The sequence below is a fragment of the Microcaecilia unicolor genome, chromosome 5, assembly GCF_901765095.1.
Source record: "Microcaecilia unicolor chromosome 5, aMicUni1.1, whole genome shotgun sequence".
NCBI classification, from domain to species: domain Eukaryota; kingdom Metazoa; phylum Chordata; class Amphibia; order Gymnophiona; family Siphonopidae; genus Microcaecilia; species Microcaecilia unicolor.
In genome coordinates, this window is record NC_044035.1 from 84,393,721 (window position 1) to 84,413,573 (window position 19,853).

Sequence of the window (19,853 nt, forward strand, 5' to 3'; positions counted from 1 at the left end):
GCGCAGGTTTGCCGCATGCCAATGTCCTCTTTTTACAGCCACTAGTAAAAGGCTTTTTAAAAAAAGGATGGAAATGGCTGTGTTGGTGAATTAAACACTTGTCGTGCGGCCATTTCCTGAGGGAACCCGGCGGTAACCGGGCAGCGATTACTGCCGGGTGTGCCCTGCCACTGAAAGAAAAACCTTTTCGACACACCAGAAATGGTGCATGGTGGGGGCAGGAACTACCATCATGATCCCACGGGAGCCCAGTGGTAGAGCTGAACAGCCATGTGGCAAGCACACAGTAGACTTGCTGCGCTTTTATAAAAGGGCCCTTTGGTTAGTAAGCTCATTATTAAAATATGTTGGATGAGTGAATATTTCTTTTGCAGATGGGGATAGAATAACTTAAGGTTCTAACATAGTGATTTGCCTGCCTCCCTCTCTCATTTATATTTTATGTTAGATTTTCTTTTCTTTATTTCTTCAGATTTGAAGTTTATTATTCCTCTTGATGTGGACTTGCAATTGGAATATTTTCAGTTTCATGTTTCTTCTGTATTATTTATTGTATTATAATAACTGCTCATTTTTAAAAATAACAGTAAATAGCTTCCAGTGCTAGCATGGCAGTTGCCCATATTCACAGCCTTCTAGATCCCTGTAGTCTTTCTGGATAGTTCTCCTCCCCCCCCCCCCCCCCCAACTCTGCAAATGCCATAAAAGATAAGGAGGGTGTAGCCTGCCACACAGACACAGCTTACATGACTGCTTCCATTTTCAGTAGGAATTTTACATATTACTGTGGAAGAACAACAGCTGCCAGACAGCTGAAGAATCAGTCCATAGAGTTTCTAAAGCTCATGCACGTAACATTTCTGACCAGATCTTACATTGTTCCAATAAAAGGAACCTTTAGCTGGACTAGTATGGCTATTGTACATTGTGGAGGCAATTCTACAACTGGGCACCTCCAATTAGACACCACGAGGAAGGGCGGTAGGAGCCTGTTTTATAACAGCATCTGGACAACCAGATTCCATTATACCAATTACCAATGTAACCCAGTATCTATGTATCGCTAAAGTTCTAGGTGGATTGCAAAATTACATTCACAATAATAAAACTCATACACGTGTTATAATATTATTAACAAACTCAAGACACATACAATTTACTCTTCAATGTACGTTATTCTGAATGCTGCAGTTCCAAGACATTTCAACGAATGATGCTATGCATCTCTTATTTCTATATTCCTCCAACCTAATAACTTGATATGAGACAAATTACTACTACTACTATTTAGCATTTCTATAGTGCTACAAAGCGTACGCAGCGCTGCACAAACATAGAAGAAAGACAGTCCCTGCTCAAAGAGCTTACAATCTAGTAGACAAAAAATAAAGCAAACAAATCAATTAATGTGTAGAGGAAAGAGGAGAGAAGGGTAGGTGGAGGCGAGTGGATACAAGTGGTTACGAGTCAAAAGCAATGTTAAAGAGGTGGGCTTTCAATCTAGATTTAAAGATGGTCAAGGATGGGGCAAGATGTAGGGGCTCAGGAAGTCTATTCCAGGCATAGGGCGCAGCAAGACAGAAGGAGCGAAGTCTGGAGTTGGCAGTAGCGGAGAAGGGAACAGATAAGAAGGATTTATCCAGGGAACGGAGTGCACGGGAAGGGGTGTAGGGAAGGACGACTGTGGAGAGATACTGGGGAGCAGCAGAGTGAGTACATTTATAGGTTAGTAGAAGAAGTTTGAACAGGATGCGAAAACGGATAGGGAGCCAGTGAAGCGACTTGAGGAGAGGGGTAGTATGAGTAAAGCGACCCTGGCGGAAGACGAGACGGGCAGCAGAGTTTTGAACCAACTGGAGAGGGGAGAGGTGACAAGGATGTGGATCATAGTTCTTCTGTAAACCTTGGAACTCAATGATTCCTAACATTTCTTTTCTCCTTATAAAGAGCCACAATATTTAATGCTTCCATCAATGACTTACTAGTACCTTCCATTACCCCAGGTACAACTAAGTACCTGTATATACAATGTAACAATGTAAACTGCTTTGAATGTAGGGAAGGGAAGGGAAATGGGACTTGATATACTGCCTTTCTGAGGTTTTTGCAACTACTTTCAAAGCAGTTTACATATATTCAGGTACTTATTTTGTACCAGGGCAATGGAGGGTTAAGTGACTTGCCCAGAGTCACAAGGAGCTGCAGTGGGAATCGAACCCAGTTCCCCAGGATCAAAGTCTGCTGCACTAACCACTAGGCTACTCCTATACCACAGAAAGGTGATATATCAAGTCGCATTTCCCTTCCCTTATTCCAATGCATTAAAAGTCCCAACATTTACACAAGAATCCAGTAGAACTGCCATGTAAATGGTGGCAGGACATGTGTAACTTACAGTAAGTTAGATGTAGAAGTGCCCGTGTCTATGCCCCAGTGTACACAATGTAAGTTGCACACATTGTTGTAGAATGGCACTTAGGCATCCTGCTGGCATTTCCACAGTAAGTGTAACTAGTATTCTATGCATGTATATACAGAAGGGGTACATAAATGCGGGCATTTAGTTTATACAATTACCCATTATATAAGGAACATCACCTTCATTTGCAGTGCATTATGGGAATATATTGCGCTCCAGCAAGTTTATGTTTGTAACTGTCAGCCCGACTTTTTTGTCCTGGCAATTTTCTCCAACCCCCAAAGGTTTTTAAAAAAAATATTATATTTGTTAAATTTTATATACTGTATCATCACAAGTAGCCACTTGCAAACAGAAGCATTGAAAAGAGAAGGATATGTATACCATAATAAAGGAAACATTTAATACTAGTAACATAGTCTATGATGACAGTTAAAGACCTGTATGGTCCATCCAGTCTGCCCAACAAGATAAACTCATTACACATGGTACGTGATACTCTGTATGCATACCTGAGTTTGATTTGTCCTTGCCATTTTCAGGGCACAGACCGTAGAAGTCTGCCCAGCACTGTTCTTGTACTAAAACTTCTGAATTTAATGTCGAAGCCCCTTAAAATTTACACTCCATCCATATCTATTCAGTCACAATCAAAGCATAGACCATAGAAGTCCACCCAGCACTGGTTTTAGTTCCCAATTACCGGTGTTGCCACCCAATCTCCACTAAGATTCCGTGGCAGAGCTTGGGTGGCAACACTAAACATTACAATCCTTAAATTTTCACATTAGACTATTAATCATAATATTAGAAAGGGACAGAGTATCTGATGTATGTTGGAGACAAGTAAAAAAAAAAAAAGAAAAGAAAAGAACATATAATTCAAGCAAGGCTTAACTGCAATGTTACTTCCTCACCATTTATAATCACTATCAACAACAGGCAAAATGGCCAGTCTGGACACCCCCTTAGGTTTTAGGCTCAACCGGACTGGTCTCCTTTGGGCCCCCAAGGATTTCTCTTTATTTTATATCCCTCCCAATCAGGGTCATCCTTAGGGTTGAAAATCAGTACAATTTCAACAGGCCTTCTGTTATGATAGCCATTCCCCACATCATATTCTGGGAACCATCAGGAAAGGGCTGATCATGGCAGGAGCAGCCCATTGTATTCTTGCTGGTATTTCTTTTTTTTAAATATTTCTTTATTCTTTTTAAATCAAATTAAACAAAGCTGTTACATTTGAACAAAATAAAGGAAGAAAAAAAAGTTACTCTTCTTCAGACCACTACAAATGGGGGATATTCTTGCTGGTATTTCTGGGTTCGCTGGCTGGTTCCTCAGCTCAAAGTCATAACCTCTCTTTCATTTAACCTCTCATTAGGTTCTTCTTTCTGGCAATGTGATACAGCCTACACTTCTGGCTTTGTAGCGGTTACTGGCCTCCTAGTTTCACCACTGATCCTGCTCTTCCTTTTAGTCCTCTCCAGCAGCCAGCTAGGAATAAACATTAGGGACATCGAGGCCTTGTTGTTCCAAAGGTCACTACCCCCAACAAATCTTTTTTTTTAAATATGAGCTGGCTAGTGTTGCAGCCATGATGGTTGCCAAGGCTTTCATACCTCTTAAAGGGACAGTGTATAAAGCCCTGGCCATCAATGTAACTGTTGTCCCTACCTGTTGCTACTTAATTTGTAGGGAGTGAGGAAATTCCCCCACTATGCAATCTTCATGAGGTAATGTGTGTGTGTGTGTGGGGAGGGGTCTTACTGAAGCAGATTAACCCAGGCCATGTACCCCATGGAGTCAGTCCTGGTTCCAATTCATATAACCTAGCTACTGCAGCAACAGTCCTCAGCCATATTTAACATCCGTTGGGGTAAAACTTTCTCCACCAGGCACTCCTTACAAGCAATCCTGTCCCACACTGTTAGCTGCTGAATCCCAGTGATACACTGGCAGCAGACCATCACCAAATAAGAATTGCTATATATTGGGTCAGACCAAAGGTCCATCAGGCCCAGTATCCAACAGTGGCCAATCCAGCTCTGAGGTACCTAGCAGAGTCCCAAAAGCAAGTAAGATATCATGCTGCTTACCTCCCAGCAATAAGCAGCGTCTCCCTCAAGTCTACCTTAATAACAGGCTTATTTTCGAAAGAGAAGAGCACCCATCTTTCGACACAAATCGGGAGATGAGTATCCTTCTCTCACGGTCACCCAAATTGGCATAATTGAAAGCCGATTTTGGGCGTCCTCAACTGCTTTCCTCGTGGGGACGACCAAAGTTCACGGGGGCGTGTCGGAAGCGCAGCGAAGGTGGGACTGGGGCGTGCCTAGCACATGGGCATCCTCGACCCATAATGGAAAAAAGAAGGGTGCCCCTGACGAGCACTTGGGCGACTTTACTTGGTCCATTTTTTCTTACAACCAAGCCTCAAAAAGGTGCCTGAACTGACCAGATGACCACTGGAGAGAATTGGGGATGACCTCCCCTTACTCCCCCAGTGGTCACTAACCCTCTCCCACCCTAAAAAAAAACTTTTAAAATATTTTTTTGCCAGTCTCAAATGTCATACCCAGCTCCATGACAGCAGTATGCAGGTCCCTGGAGCAGTTTTAGTGGGTGCAGTGCACTTCAGGCAGGCGGACACAGGCCCATCTCACCCTACCCGTTACACTTGTGGTGGTAAATGTGAGCCCTTCAAAACCCACCAGAAACCCACTGTACCCACATGTAGGTGCCTCCTTCACCCCTAGGAGTACTAGGAGCAGCCTAGTGGTTAGTGCAGTGGACTTTGATCCTAGGGAACTGAGTTTGATTCCCACTGCAGCTCCTTGTGACTCTGGGCAAGTCACTTAACCCTCCATTGCCCCTGGTACAAAATAAGTACCTGAATATATGTAAACCGCTTTGAATGTAGTTGCAAAAACCTCAGTAAGGTGGTATATCAAGTCCCATTTTCCTTCCCTTGGGGCTATGGTAGTGTTGTACAGTTGTGGGGATGGGTTTGGGGGGGGGGGTTGGGGGGCTTAGCACCCAAGGTAAGGGAACTATGCACCTGGGAGCAATTTATGAAGTCCACTGCAGTGCCCCCTAGGGCACCCAGTTGGTGTCCTGGCATGTCAGGGGGACCAGTGCACTATGAATGCTGGCTCCTCTCACGACCAAATGGCTTGGATTTGGTCATTTCTGAGATGAGCGTCCTCGGTTTCCATTATCACTGAAAACCGGGGATGACCATCTCTAAGGACGACCTAAATGTGGAGATTTGAGCATCCCCGACTGTATTATCGAAACGAAAGATGGATGCCCATCTTGTTTCGATAATACGAGTTTCCCCACCCTTTCGCGAGGACGTCCTGTGAGGACGCCATCAGGAAAACCTGGGCGCCCCTTTCAATTATGCCCCTCCACATAAGTTCACGGAATGTCCTGTAGCCTTTGTACTTTTTGAAAGAGTAAACAATCATTCCGCTCAGGATTTTGTAAGACCTTTATCTTATCTACCCTCTGCTGTCTGTTCTCCAAATTGAAGATGTAGTGACAGGAATTGTACAAAGTGCTCAAGGTGCGGTCATACCATGAAGCAATACAGAGGCATGATAATGATCTCTTTCATTCTCTATTCCTTCCCAAAAGGGGGCCTGCGCTGTCATCTGCGTGTTTTTTTGACGCACGCCAAGGCTCCCTTTTACCACAGTAGGTAAAAGGTAGGTCTTTATTTCAGGAAATGGCCATGCAGCAAGTGAAGCACTTGCAGCGCGGCCATTTCAGGGGGAAGCCCTTACCGCCACCTATTGAGGTGGTGGTAAGGGCTCCCACATTGACCCGGTGGTAACCAGGCACCGCATGGCACTGCCCAATTACTGCCAGGTACACATTGGCACTACAAAAATAAAACTATTTCTGTAGTGCCAGATATGACGTGCACTGGGGGTGGGAACTACCATCGGGCTGCTGTGGTAGCCCGGTGATACTTCCTTTTTAGTGAGCGGTAAGTCCACATTGGGCTTGCCGCTACTTTGTAAAAGTGGCTTGGAGTTTTTGGCCACTGCCACTTTGCAAAGGTGGTCACCTCTTTGGGTGTAATGGGGAGGGCTGGAGGCAGTGTGGTTACTTGGATTGAAGAGCCTTGGTAGGATGGCTGTGACTTTTGTCATCATTATTGAAATAGTTGGTATTGTGGGCAGCTTAGGATTTGGATGTTTACAGGTCACTATTCAAAGCAATATAACTGGCCAGGAGAGGCTCCTAGCCGGTAAAATCTCTTGTGTGGGGCTATCCACTGAAATTCAGTGGCATATAACCAGTTAGTGCTGCTAAATATGAGCACTAAAGTTAAAACTGGCTATTTTATGGGTGGTCTGGGCCGGAGTCGGCATTTATGTGGTGAAATGGCAATATTCAGCACTTAGGGGCCCTTTTAATAAGCCATGGCAAAAAGTGGCCCACGCTAGTTCTGGTGCATGAAATTGGTGCTTGCTAGGCGAATTTCTACCGTGCGCTAATAATAAAATTAGTACACGGCCATTTACTGCCTGAGCACTTAACGCCTCCTATTTAGTAGGCGTGGAGGAGTAGCCTAGTGGTTAGAGCACCAGTCTTGACATCCAGAGTAGTGGCGTTCCTAGGTTGGCTGCACCCCCCCCCCCCCCCCGACACATCAACACCGCCCCCTGCAGCATCAACTACCCCCTCCCGCGACGCATCAGCATACCTGGCATCAACACACGCTGCTTGAGGGGTGTTGGGAGCAGCCATGCGGCTGTCGGCTCCGCCGGGTCCCTCTGCCCAGGAACAGGAAGTAACCTGTTCCGGGGCAGAGGGAGCAGGGAACCAGCGGAGCCGACAGGCGCGCGGCTGCTCTCTGCACCCCTCCAGCAGCGTGCACCCGGGGCGGACCGCCCCGCCCTTGGTACGCCACTGACCCAGAGGTGGCTGGTTCAAATCTCACTGCTGCTCCTTGTGATCTTGGACAAATCACCTAACCCTCCATTGCCTCAGGTACAAAGTTAGATAGTGAGCTCTCCAGGGACAGGGAAATACCCAGTGCATGTGAATGTAAGTCACCTTGAGCTGCTTCTGGAAAAGGTGTGAGCAAAATGTAAATAAATGATAAGGCTCATGGGCTACTCAGGTGGTGAGTGGCAATGTGGGTGCACTGCCCATTACCACTGGGGAATGCCTCCTGCAGTTCCACAGGAGCTGTGTGTACCAAACTCAGAACTATCACCTGGCACCTGTGGTAGGGCTGATTTGGCACATGCTACCTATGGGGCCCTTTAATTGCCTAAGTTAACTGGACAAATTAGACCACATAAAACTCAGTCCTAGCTTTAGGCACCAAAAATCACATGCGAGCGCATATTATAGCGGGCAACATAAACCTGGATATTTAACTGGTGCCCGGATATGGCCCTGCATTGAATATCTGGGCATAATGCTGCCAATATCAACTCATTGGAAAAAGATCTCTCAGGTCCAAGCGGGTTTGTTTTGCACATCTCATGACAGTGACAAGCTTCAAGTGTATGATCTCAGTCTCAAATTTACTGCTCCGCTCGCCATCATACTTGCACCATGCCACAGAGCTTCCTTCTGGAGTTCATAAGATGTAACACATATAGGCAACTTACCCCAACTGTACCTGAAAATTCTTTTTAATCAAGCCTACGGAGCTCATTTTCAAAAGAGAAAAACGTCCAAAAAGTGGCATAAATCTACATTTGGACATTTTTCTCACAAAAATATCCAAATAGGAATTTTCAAAAACAATTTTTAGACGTTTTCTATGAAATCCATCAGAAGTGATTTCAAGTCACAAGGGGATGTGTTAAGGGCAGATCTGGGCATTCCTAACACGTTTTTCAGCTATAATGGAACAAAACATAACTGTCCAGGACTAAAACTAAGACTTTTTGACAGGGCCGTGCTGATGCGGTAAGCGAGGTAAGCGCTTGTTGCCTTCGAGTCCGTCTGCTCACTTGCAAAATCTTTCACCTGAACTTGTGATTCTCCTATCTCCTGCCCTCCCCTTTTCATGCAAAGGAGCAGTATTAATTGAGGCAAGCACGCTCTTCAAGTTACATGAGAATACAACCAGATTGCTATTTATGCTTCGGTTTGGGGCTAGCTCCTCAGTCAGGGTGAGTTTCAGAGTTTGAAACAGCATTCAAATTAAAGACAACCTGAAATTTTAAAAGTGCTAAAAATAAGTTTTAAAAGTATTTGCCTTAAATCTAATTGCAGAATTCAGTTGCTGGGAGTCTGTACTTGGTTGTCATATGCTCAGATTTGTTTAAATCATATGCAAATTAGTCCGGTGTTTTTCACCAAACATTCCCAAGAGTGTCTGTATGTTAATCTGCATTCAAATAGAGCTCTCTGATTGGATGATCAGCTTCTGTTAAGAAATCTGCCCGGGAAGTGAACAGAGTGAGAGCTGTCCTTTGCCAAGAGAGACATCCAGCTGTGACTTCCTGTGTTTGTTGACTGAAGTTATAAAAGAGTGCCTGATTGTGGTAAATGAGAAAATATAAGTGAAAAGAGATTGGTGGCGATTGAAGTTTCTCTAGTGAGAAAAGGATCTGAATATTTCAGGATTACTTGAAGTTTATGAAGAATAGAAAAGGGTGAATTTCAGTTTAAGAGTGTTTAAATCCTATAAGCTATATAAAGGCTAGGTAGATTTAAGTGACTGTAAGCAAGGAAACCTTAATATTTGATCTGAAATAAATATTTGATCTGAGATAGTTGATCAGAGATAAATGTTTGATCTGAATTATATCCTTTGGTGCAAAGGAGATTAGAATGCAATAGAGTATTTCTTTCTGTTTACCAGTACAGTCAAATAATTCCATTCCACTTAAATACTTTTTTGTTATATATATGAGGGAGTAGTATCTGGATTTATTGTAAATCAAATTGATTCCATTCACAGGAATTCATATTCACCTTCATGCATTCATCCGATATTATCTTTTAAGGATGAAGTTTTATTTTATGTTCACTCTGTCTCTTGTGAGCTGAGCACAGTTAGTTTCCTCGGCTGGTACGACTACATATTAGAGGTATTTTGATACTGTGTGAAGTTTTACCACAGACGGGTGACATATATAAAAAATTCTCCTTGGATAGGATGTGATATGTGAAAATACATTTTGCTTTAATGAAATTGCTAAACTTTAGAGTCAGAGACTTATCAATGAGGGATACATACAGTGCTATTTTTTCCTGAGGTCCGGTTTACTTGCCTGCTCCCTTCTGTTCCTGCTCTGCTGGATGGGGGGGGGGAGCGCCAACCGATAGTCTGCAGGGGGGCACCAGAGACCCTAGGCACGGCCCTGCTTTTTGAGCTAGACCTGTTTTTATAACGAATAAGGCACAAAAAGTGCCCTAAATGACCAGATGACCACTGGAGGGAATCGGGGACTAAGGAAAGGTCATCCCTAAGTGATCACTAAGCCCCATCACTAAGCCCCTCCTACCCCTAACCCTCAGAACAGTTTTCTCAACTGACCACAGTAATGATTCAAGTTAGCCCAAATTTTGGATCAACTGTCCAGTGTGGAGACTCTTTTGGCAGAGGCAACACGCAGAATGGGGGTAGCCTCGGTCAGAGTGATTCGGCAGCAGAGGATGAGATTCACCATGACTTGACGCATTGCAGGCCCTGCAGACTTCTCTGAAAGATCAGGAACCAAAAACTGGAAGATATTGAAAGTCGCTCAAAGCACAATAACCTGCGCTTGTTGGTCTGCCTGAATCCCTGCCGGAAAAGCGACTAGGGCTCCTTTTGGAGGACTGGCTTCAGCAAAAGTTCACTGTTCTCAATGGCCTGGGACTGGTGTGCTTGGAGAACATGCATTGCTTGGGCTGTCGTTGGGATGGTGCGGTCCTGCCTTTGAGTTGTCACTGTAAAGGTTCATAACTATCTGCATGAAGTTGCAGTTCTGCAGCAATTCATAATAAGAGAGATACCTTTGAATATGATATGTGAAAGTTCAAATTTTCAGGACTATTCACAAGCTCTGCTGGAAAGCGCCACAGATTTTACACCTTTGTGTTCACAGCTAAATAATCTATTTATGTTGCTTTATCCAGCTATACTCAAAATTTACACAGAGGGACTGTGGTGCTCATTTGGATTAGCTGCAAGCACAAGACTTTATTACTGACTCTTCAAAGCCACGTCCCTTCACTCCTTGCTGAGTTGTTTTTAATATGCATGCTCTCTTTTCTTAACAGCAGTGGCCCTCAGCCAAACCTTTCTGAGTTGCTGATTTCTTTGTGTACTTTGACCACTAACCATATTATTCCATTTGCAGGTCTGCTAGTGTTGATGTTCGATTTTGTTTGGTATTTGTAGTTTGTTTTACTTTCTCCCGCAATGATTTGGGTGGAGAGTCAGAGGGGAGGATCCACTGGCATCGCATCGTGTGTCTCACTGACCAACGTGCTATGTGTTGGTTGGCAGTTAGGTTAAATGGTGTTAGGGGTATTTCAGGGGTGGAGGGTGGGGATTCTTTTCTTTGGGGTGGAGTGGGAGACCTTTACTGGAAGAAAAACATTTTTTTTTATTTGTTCAGGATTTGCCCTGGGGTGGAGGCTGGGCACTCCGGGTGTCTCTCTTTCCTTCTACTTATTGGGTTATTTTGTCCTTAATTGACCTCCTACTTGAAGGGAGGCCTGAGTGTCAGTAAGATCTTTTCCTGGAATGTGGGAGGAATCACCTCACCAGTTAAACAGTACTTTGAGCCACCAGGGTGCACAGGTGGCCTGCCTCCAGGAAATTAGGCTCTCTGACTCAGAACATGAAAAATTAAAACGTTTGTGGGTGGGTCAAGTTTTTTACTCCTCAGCTACCAGTCATAGAGATGGGGTAGCTGTCCTTACCCATAAAAACTTGTTCTGTAAGGTTGCTCCTATTATAATGATGATGCCAGGCGATTTTTAATGCTTAAATTGACTGGTCAGGGGACTGTTTTCATATTACTAATGATTTATGGGCCCAATGTACCTGACTCTGCATTTTATAGGAAGATTGTGAGTCTTTGAACACTGTACACTGATCAAGCTTTGCTAGTTGTGAGAGATTTCAATTTAGTGATGGAGCCTGCTCTGGATAGGTCCTCCCCAGTGGCCTCTCATCCTAGGCGCCCAAAATCTTGCCACTGTGAAATCACTAATGAACCTATTTGTGTGATTCTTCAGCTTATTGGTGATTTTGCATAGTTTTTCCAAACAGCTTTGTATACACAACATTATGGCCATTATTTTAGAAATAAATTCCCACATGCAAACAGTAGATAGTCATACACATGTAAAGGTGATTTTAAAAAGCTGCACAAATATCCAGGAATACAAATTTAAAAAAATAACAAATAAATGTGATAGTGCTCAGAAATAGTTCACTGAAGTGGTTATTACACACTCAGTCACCTTGGGATCTCAGTAACTCTTTGAAGTTGGAACACCACAAAAGATAAGTTTGAACTTATATTTGGTATAGGTTTTTCAACTATATATTATACATAATTGCAGACTTCTAATTATACCACTCTACCATTATGCTGCTTTTTGAATGCAACTCTTGTGCAATGATTAAGGTATTTTAAAAAAAATTGTATTCCTGGATATTTGTGCAGTAGTCGATAAGTTCTGAGAGAAAAGGACCTTTCTCTGGCAGTTATTTCTTGTTCCTTGGCTGCTGGAGAGGTAGCTCATCCAGCAACCTCAATTAAGTGTTAATTAAGGTGTGGGAAAGTAGAATACTTGCATAGGTTGCTGAGTCAGCTGCAAAGAGCCTGTTTAAAAGAGGCCCCTTAGATTCAAAACTATATAAAGAGGAACGGTCCCACTGAACTTTCTTTCAGAGAAGTTCTGAGAGAAGAGGATGTTTCTCTGGTAAGTGAACGCTACTTTGCTTTGTGCTTTGGGAACTTAAAGAATGGGGTTAAAGGAGAAATTGGAGATTAGTGTTAGGCAAATAAAAATATAAAAAGCAAATTTTAACAGCTAATCTCCATAGTCTTTTCCACTTAGTTTTAAAAGCTTTGTAAATAGCATTAACAGATAGAATCTAACAGGCACTGCAGGATCTAGTTTTAGTCTTGGTCCATCTCCTGGGAGTCTGCTTACAAGTCACTCTGCATCCGTTCTTCCTTTAGCTCCTAGAGGTCCCCTTTCCTTTCTCTCTTCTGCTCCTCCTAAAGTGTTCTCTATATAGGGCTGCTACCACCCCTCCATACCCCTTCTGGCCCCTTCCCCTGGCTCTAGAACCTTCTCCCAGGTGGCTTTTTTCATAAAGGGGAATCTCCTTCTATGGGTCCTCCCAGACCCCTATATGCCAGGCCTTTGCTGGAGCTCCCTCTATTGACCAGTTCCTGGCATTTTACAGGGTTTTCACTACGAGAGCACCCTCTGGTAGCTTCTTCAGGCTAGGACAGGGCCCGCGATTATCACAGGTGCATAGTCCATTCTTTTATTTGTCTGGAAATCTTCAATCATTTTCCCCACGCTATCCCACATTACTGGTTTCTGAACTTACATTTTATTCTTTTAGTTATGTAAATCCTGGAAGCTTAAAACAAATAGCTGTGCATGACTAGTTACAACTACAAGACTGAAACAGACACCGAGTGGTCAACTGATAAATCTCACAGAAGAAACAAATTAATGTAGCGCTGTAGAAGTGATAAGTAGTAGTCGTAGTAATGTGATATTATTTTTTGTGGCTGGGCTGAGAACTAGAAACCAAAATTCTCTATTCATCCATAGAACAGATATCAGATGTGGGGCAGAAATGGAACCTTCGTCACACCACCATATGAAGGATTGCCACTAAGGGTGGGAATATAATTCACTTTCCATGCCTCGGCAATCTTTGGCCTCTTTGCAAATGATGTTAGTACAGAACTATGAAAAGTGCTTCTTTTCAATAATGTGGACACCAGCCCACTGGAAATCATGCCACTGTTTAATATGGCCCTCACAAATGACACGGAGACAATAGTGACCTTATCACTACTCAGGAGCTGCATCTCAGCCTGTGGTCTAGAAGCAAAAGGTTCTGTAAGCCTCTGCCAGTCCCCTGAGTCATCCAGTTGTCCAAACATGACAAATCCAACCTTCAAACTGGTCTCCTACAAACGTGTGTACATATAGAAAAATAAAAGAAGCCTTTACCTTGCCCCCCCCCCCCTTTCCCTGAGAGGAGGGCATCTTGCAGAGGACAGGTAGGTACAGAGGTCTCAGAGCAGCCCAGAAACAGCACTGACCTTTTAGTTAAAATGTTTAAAATGCTCCAGCACCGTTATAAAACTAAGAACTCAGGTGCCCATAGATGCCAGAGGTGTGTTTAAATTTTATGAGTTTGTAATTTTGGGGGGATATGCAGTAAAGCCTGTTACAAGGCTTCTGATTGGCTGTCTGAGGCCCCAGGGAGAGCTGGGAGACTGAGGGGCATGTGAGGCAAGCCTGAGGGGCAGTGTAGAAGGTGGCCAATAGGAGCCAGGATCTGGTAAAAGGCATGAATTTGGACCAATGAGGTGGTAGGAGGCAGCCTGACCCATAGATTGGTGTGAATTTCAAAGCCAATCCAGGGGACAGGAGGGGTGGAACTGCAGAAAAAGAATAGCTGCCCAGCAGCAACCTGAGAAACAGAAAGGCAAGCCCGGGCAAAGAGAGAAGGTTGAAAGCATGCTCTGAGAGGAGAAGATCAGATCCAGGCAGGAGTGTGCTGCAAGCAGGGACAGAGAAGGGCAAGCTCAGGCAAGAAGAGGCAGTTGCAGGCTGGAGGAGAAGATCAAACCCAAGCAGGATTGAGCTGCAGGCTGGAAGAGAAGGACCCACTGACGAGCCCCAGATGAAGAGAGAGAACTGGTGAGTCCTGTAAGGGTCCGGGCACCAAAGCAGAAAGGAAAAGAGGAGGAGGAAAAGGGGGTCTGGAGCGAGCCGGGGACAAAAGAGGAGCTGAGCTACAGGGGAACAGGCGAGCTGGGGCCAAGAAGAGGAGCTGTAGCACTAGCCACAGAGGCCATTTTTCAGGCAGAGAGAGAAGCAGAGGAGGAAGAGGGACCATACTGGGGAGCTGAGACGTAGAGGGAACAGTGCAGAGCTGAATAGAGAGCAGTGTGGCAAGGGCCCTGAAACCCAGAGAAGTCCACCCAGTGCATCCCTCCGTGTGTATGCTTGCCTGTTCAGAGAGGAGAAAGCTGGCCGTGTGACTGCCTGTCCTGTAAAGAAGAGGCCTATCTGGAAAGGGAAGAATCCCCACAAAGAGAGAGACAGAGAGACCCCCCCCCCCCCCCTGCACTGTGCCCAGACTCCAAAGGAACTTTTTTAGAGTGTCTGCCTCAGAAGGATCCAGCACAGAAGCCTGCTGGTTCGAGTGTCCCCACCTAAGCGAGCCTGCCCTGGGGAAGCAGCTGCCCAACCTAAGCCTCGAGCCCTGCGAGTGCCTGTAGTTAAGGGCCTGCCTTTAGCAGGTTTAGTTTAGCAGTCCATCAGTTTGAGTAGAGGGTGTATAACAAAATTTTAAAAAGGGGTCATGTATTGGGAGGGCTAGATAGGAATTTCCCTTGCTTATCTTTTTATTTGAATTTAGTTAGCCGACAAGGTCTCTTGCCAAAGAAAATACTGATTGAGGTTAGCACACACAACGAGCACAAGGAGTCAGGATTTTCATTTTTTTTTTAGTTCTTTGAGTCAGAGCAGTAGGTATCCTGGAGTTCCTGAGCCGGTGAGCTGGCCTCGCCAAGCAAAGAGATGTGGATGTGGAGAAGACCAAGGTACCCAATGCAAGAGAGCAGCGATGCTAGCGAAGATTTGATACACCGGTAACATTATTGTGTACACACAAATTGAAAAAAATATATATATATTTGGGATGGTTTGTGTTATTGCAGAAGTGGGGTTGGGGTTTTGGTAACTGTGATTGTAGTTTTGAACATCTTATTGCCTTTGTAACTTATCACAAAGTATTTAACACCTTGCACTATTTTTATTTAATACTAGCAAACTTTAACAGTTGGTACCAACATTTAGGAACATATCCAAATGTTTCTATTTACTTTACCATTTAATAAAATATTTAATATTTTTCTTGTCAAATCCCTTGGTTGCGTGGAGTTTACTTGGGAACCCTATTTGAAACTGTGACATTCCTATATATTTATTTCTTTACTTATTGCAATTACCCGCTCCACCACTAGGGGGTTTACACTTGATTCAATACAGTCGTGCAAAATGAATATAAAAATCAGTGTGTAATCATTTCATGATGCACACTTGTACATAAATTCGCTGTGTTTTTACATGATTATTTTGTTTTAAGTGGTAGAATATTGTTGGCAAGTTGATTTGTATTGAAACAGTGTTTTATGCTGATTTTATGTATGTTATTTTGTACCTGTCTTAGAACTGTGAATAAGTACATAAGTACATAAGTAGTGCCATACTGGGAAAGACCAAAGGTCCATCTAGCCCAGCATCCTGTCACCGACAGTGGCCAATCCAGGTCAAGGGCACCTGGCACGCTCCCCCAAACGTAAAAACATTCCAGACAAGTTATACCTAAAAATGCGGAATTTTTCCAAGTCCATTTAATAGCGGTCTATGGACTTGTCCTTTAGGAATCTATCTAACCCCTTTTTAAACTCCGTCAAGCTAACCGCCCGTACCACGTTCTCCGGCAACGAATTCCAGAGTCTAATTACACGTTGGGTGAATAAGCAAACTACAAATATTTTTAAATAAATAGACTGACAGTACTACTATTTTCAAGGCTATGCTTGGAATCTTACTCTAGTGTGCAATTAGTGAGGATCTGATGGCAGTTGGTTTGTACAGTTTGTCACTCGGCTGTAAATATTGTTTTACACTAACATATGATTTGTGGATAACTGTTTTTTAGTTCTGAAAATTAAGCAAAATATATCTGAATCAAATTTGAAACAAAGCTTTGTGCATGTTCTTTTTATATAACAAACGTGGAGCCTTGAAACAAGCCAAATACTGCACAATAACCACCAAAGCACTGTAAGCATTTCACCTGTGTGGTATAAAGGTTCATTTATTCTTAGATCACCTACTCACATTCATACAAATCGGAAAAAGGATTAATATCATTGTGACACCTATCTGTACAGAAAAAAAAATGCAAAATGCGAAACAATAAATATCAAACAATACATTTAAAATCTATAAATATAAAACTTCAGTCATTATTTCTGAAAATGTTGTAGGAAAACTGGCAGCCCCTTTCCCGCTTTCATATCATGTTTGGTCTTCAGTCGTATCACCTCAAATCCAGTACAGTTATTTTTATGTCTTTTACAGTCACATGTGTACATATCTGGAAGAGAAATAAATCAATTATTCATACCAATAGGAAATTAAATTGACAATATCTGTACACCATTTATTCTAGCACTGCAATAGCTGGATCTTTAAGGCAGTGGTTCCCAAACCTGGTCCTGGAGGCACTCCAGCCAGTCAGGTTTTCAAGATATCCACAATTAATATTCATGAGAGAGATTTGTATGCAGTGGAAGCAGTGCATGCAAATCTCTCTCCTGAATATTAATTGCAGATATCCTGAAAACCTGATTGGCTGGAGAGCCTCCAGGACCAGGTTTGGGAACCATTGCTTTAAGGCTTTCAATGCTAAGTCCAGCCATGCTGAATAGATTTCTAAATCCTATGATTTGCCCAATTTCCTTATAACAAGGGATGTTATGTTATCAAACAGGATAATTAAAGTATCGAATGTATAACATTAGAATTTGTTGTAGAAGCTCAGCTTTAATCCTTCTGAACGGTAACATTTTCCAATTAAAAATGACCAAGAAAGGAAGCATGTCTAAAAAGTCCAGAGACTGCCCTGTTTACCAGTAGCAGATAATCAGGAATCACACAGAAGAGGAGACTAGATTAGCAGACATCAGGTAGGACACATTTTGCATGCCATGATATCAAGAGTGGATTACTATAATGAACTCTACAATGGTCTGACTACAAAGGGCCTGCACCAGTTCCAATAGATTCAGAATGCTGCAGCAAGAGACATGACCACATCACACCATTTTTACAAAAACTTCACTGGCTACCAGTACAATACAGGGCTAAATTTAAAACTCTATGTATGATCTTCAAGGCCCTTAAAGGAAATGCCCAAAGTACCTGAATAGGATGATCCTCTACACACCTCCAAGGACACTAAGGTCCTCTCACTAAACACACCCTCTCCAAAAGACATTACACAATGAGGCATATTTTCAAAGCACTTTGGGAGGCTAAGTTCCATAGGTTTCTATGGAACTTTGGGAGGCTAAGTGCTTTGAAAATGAGCCTAAATGTGATACCTGCAAGCAAGCCTTCTCCGGAGTAGCCCCCACACTCTGGCATGCACTCCCTGAAAGGCTCTGCTTAACACAAGACTATCTCTACTTCAGGAAGCAGGTGAAAGCTTGGCTCTTCAACCAGGCCTTTAATGGAAATAGTAACTAACGTGTTAGTCTCACTCACACACACACACACACACACACACACACAAAGAGTGACGCCAGCTGCATATACTGCAGCAGGACATGTTTATCTACTCCTACCCTAGCTGAGATAATATTTAACCATCTCTCTGACCTCATATGCACCTCTCTTTAAATTACTCACCTTACTTTCTAAGTCTTCTTACCTATCTATATGTTCCATCTTTGCTTATACCCTACTCTATTAAAATGTTCTGTTACGTATTATGTTGACACTGTAAGTAGTATACTATGCCATACTTTGTATTGTCATTTGAATATTTCTACTGCTGTAATTGTCTATTGCTCATGTTTGAATTATTGTTTCTGTACAGCGCACCTTGAGTGAATTCCTTTAAAAAGGTGGTAAATAAATCCTAATAAATAAAAATAAAAAGTAGCAGACACATCATAAGGAAAAATTGTGTCTTACCTGACAATTTTCTTTCCTTTAGTCCTATATCACACTAGTGAAGACCAATGAGTTAGGTCCATCAATCAGCGGGCAGACTGAGAGAAAAATTAGTTCTAAGTGATTTGCCCTAAAGGGTATTGTGCAGCCATATGATCTTCAGTATTTTGATTAGCCAAGCAATGGTGCTCTTATTAACACTGTCGGTTAAAACCAGAACCTATGCCAAACTCAGCCAATATCAATTCTGATCATGCAGGCATATCCTCTACTGACATACAGTGAGACCAAAGAGTCAGGAGATGAAAGCCAGGTGGACCCTAGCATCAGGTAACTATGATTCGGATTATTCTTTGCAATGTACATAACCTTGCATTTGTCCACATTAAATTTCATCTACCATTTGGATGCCCAGTCTTCCAATTTCCTAAAGTCTTCCTGCAATATTTCACAGTCCGTACGTGCTTTAACAACCTTGAATAGTTTTGTATCATCTGCAAATTTAATCACTTCACTTGTCGGTCTGACTTCCATATCATTTCTAAATACATTAGAATATAACTATAACTATTAAAGTGGCCTCTTCCTCTATCTTTCTACAAACGTCATTATGCAGAAAAACAACATATTGGGTCATTTACTTGCACAATATCTATAATCTAAACAGAATGGAACTAAAATCACTCACATCATAGATACACAAGGGAATTCTCATTTTGAAGAAAGGGATACTGCTCAACAATTCCAAACAATGCTAAACCTAGTGGACCTACCGCCCAGAAACGCTAAAAGATCGGTCCGCAAATTCCTCAATCTGAATTTCCCCAGCTTCAAAGGAGTGAAATACAAACAGGCTTATGCTACGACCTTTGCAAACAAAAGCACACAGTTTTGGAATGCGTTACCCAAGGCCCTGAAAACCATGAACAATCTAACCAGCTTCCGCAAAGCTCTGAAAACGCACCTCTTTAACAAAGCTTACAAAAGTCACCCTCAATGATACAAATCATCCCCCAAACCACCCAAGCACACCTAAAACACTTCTCACACAACCTACCCAACATCCGCCCATCTAAATCCTCTTTTACCTCAGCTTATGATCAACTGTATTTAAATCATGTACTGACTTTATCATAACCTTACTCTGTAAGCCACATTGAGCCTGCAAAAAGGTGGGATAGTGTGGGGTACAAATGCAATAAATAATAATAATAATAATATAGTCAGAGGTTAAATTCTCCGATAAAGTCAAGATTTCATGGTTAATGAATTCATGATTTCATGAACACCCTAAAGACTCTGCCAACCTAAACTTACAATCAGAAAAATAAATTACATTAAAAGAAATTCTAGAAGCAATCAAATCATTAACTAAAAAGGCAATGAAGAGTTTTAACATCAAATTTTACCTAGCTTTCTCAGATATTGTAGGTGCCAAACTTCTTAGTTTATACCACTGTTACAAATAGATAATTGGAAAGGCTCCTTTCTG

At 42.7% G+C, this 19,853-nt stretch overlaps 1 protein-coding gene across 4 annotated transcripts in view; it reads right to left on the minus strand.

Moving 5' to 3' along the window:
- Window positions 1-16,454: 16,454 nt before the first annotated feature.
- Window positions 16,455-19,853, minus strand: part of STAMBPL1 (STAM binding protein like 1) — a 117,000-nt gene continuing 113,601 nt past the window's right edge. For all 4 annotated transcript variants that reach the window (XM_030203064.1, XM_030203066.1, XM_030203065.1 and 1 more), the window contains one exon: window positions 16,455-16,778. In XM_030203064.1, the coding sequence (XP_030058924.1) occupies window positions 16,722-16,778 (57 nt within the window). In that variant the 3' untranslated portion in view covers window positions 16,455-16,721. The remainder of the gene's footprint in view (window positions 16,779-19,853) is intronic.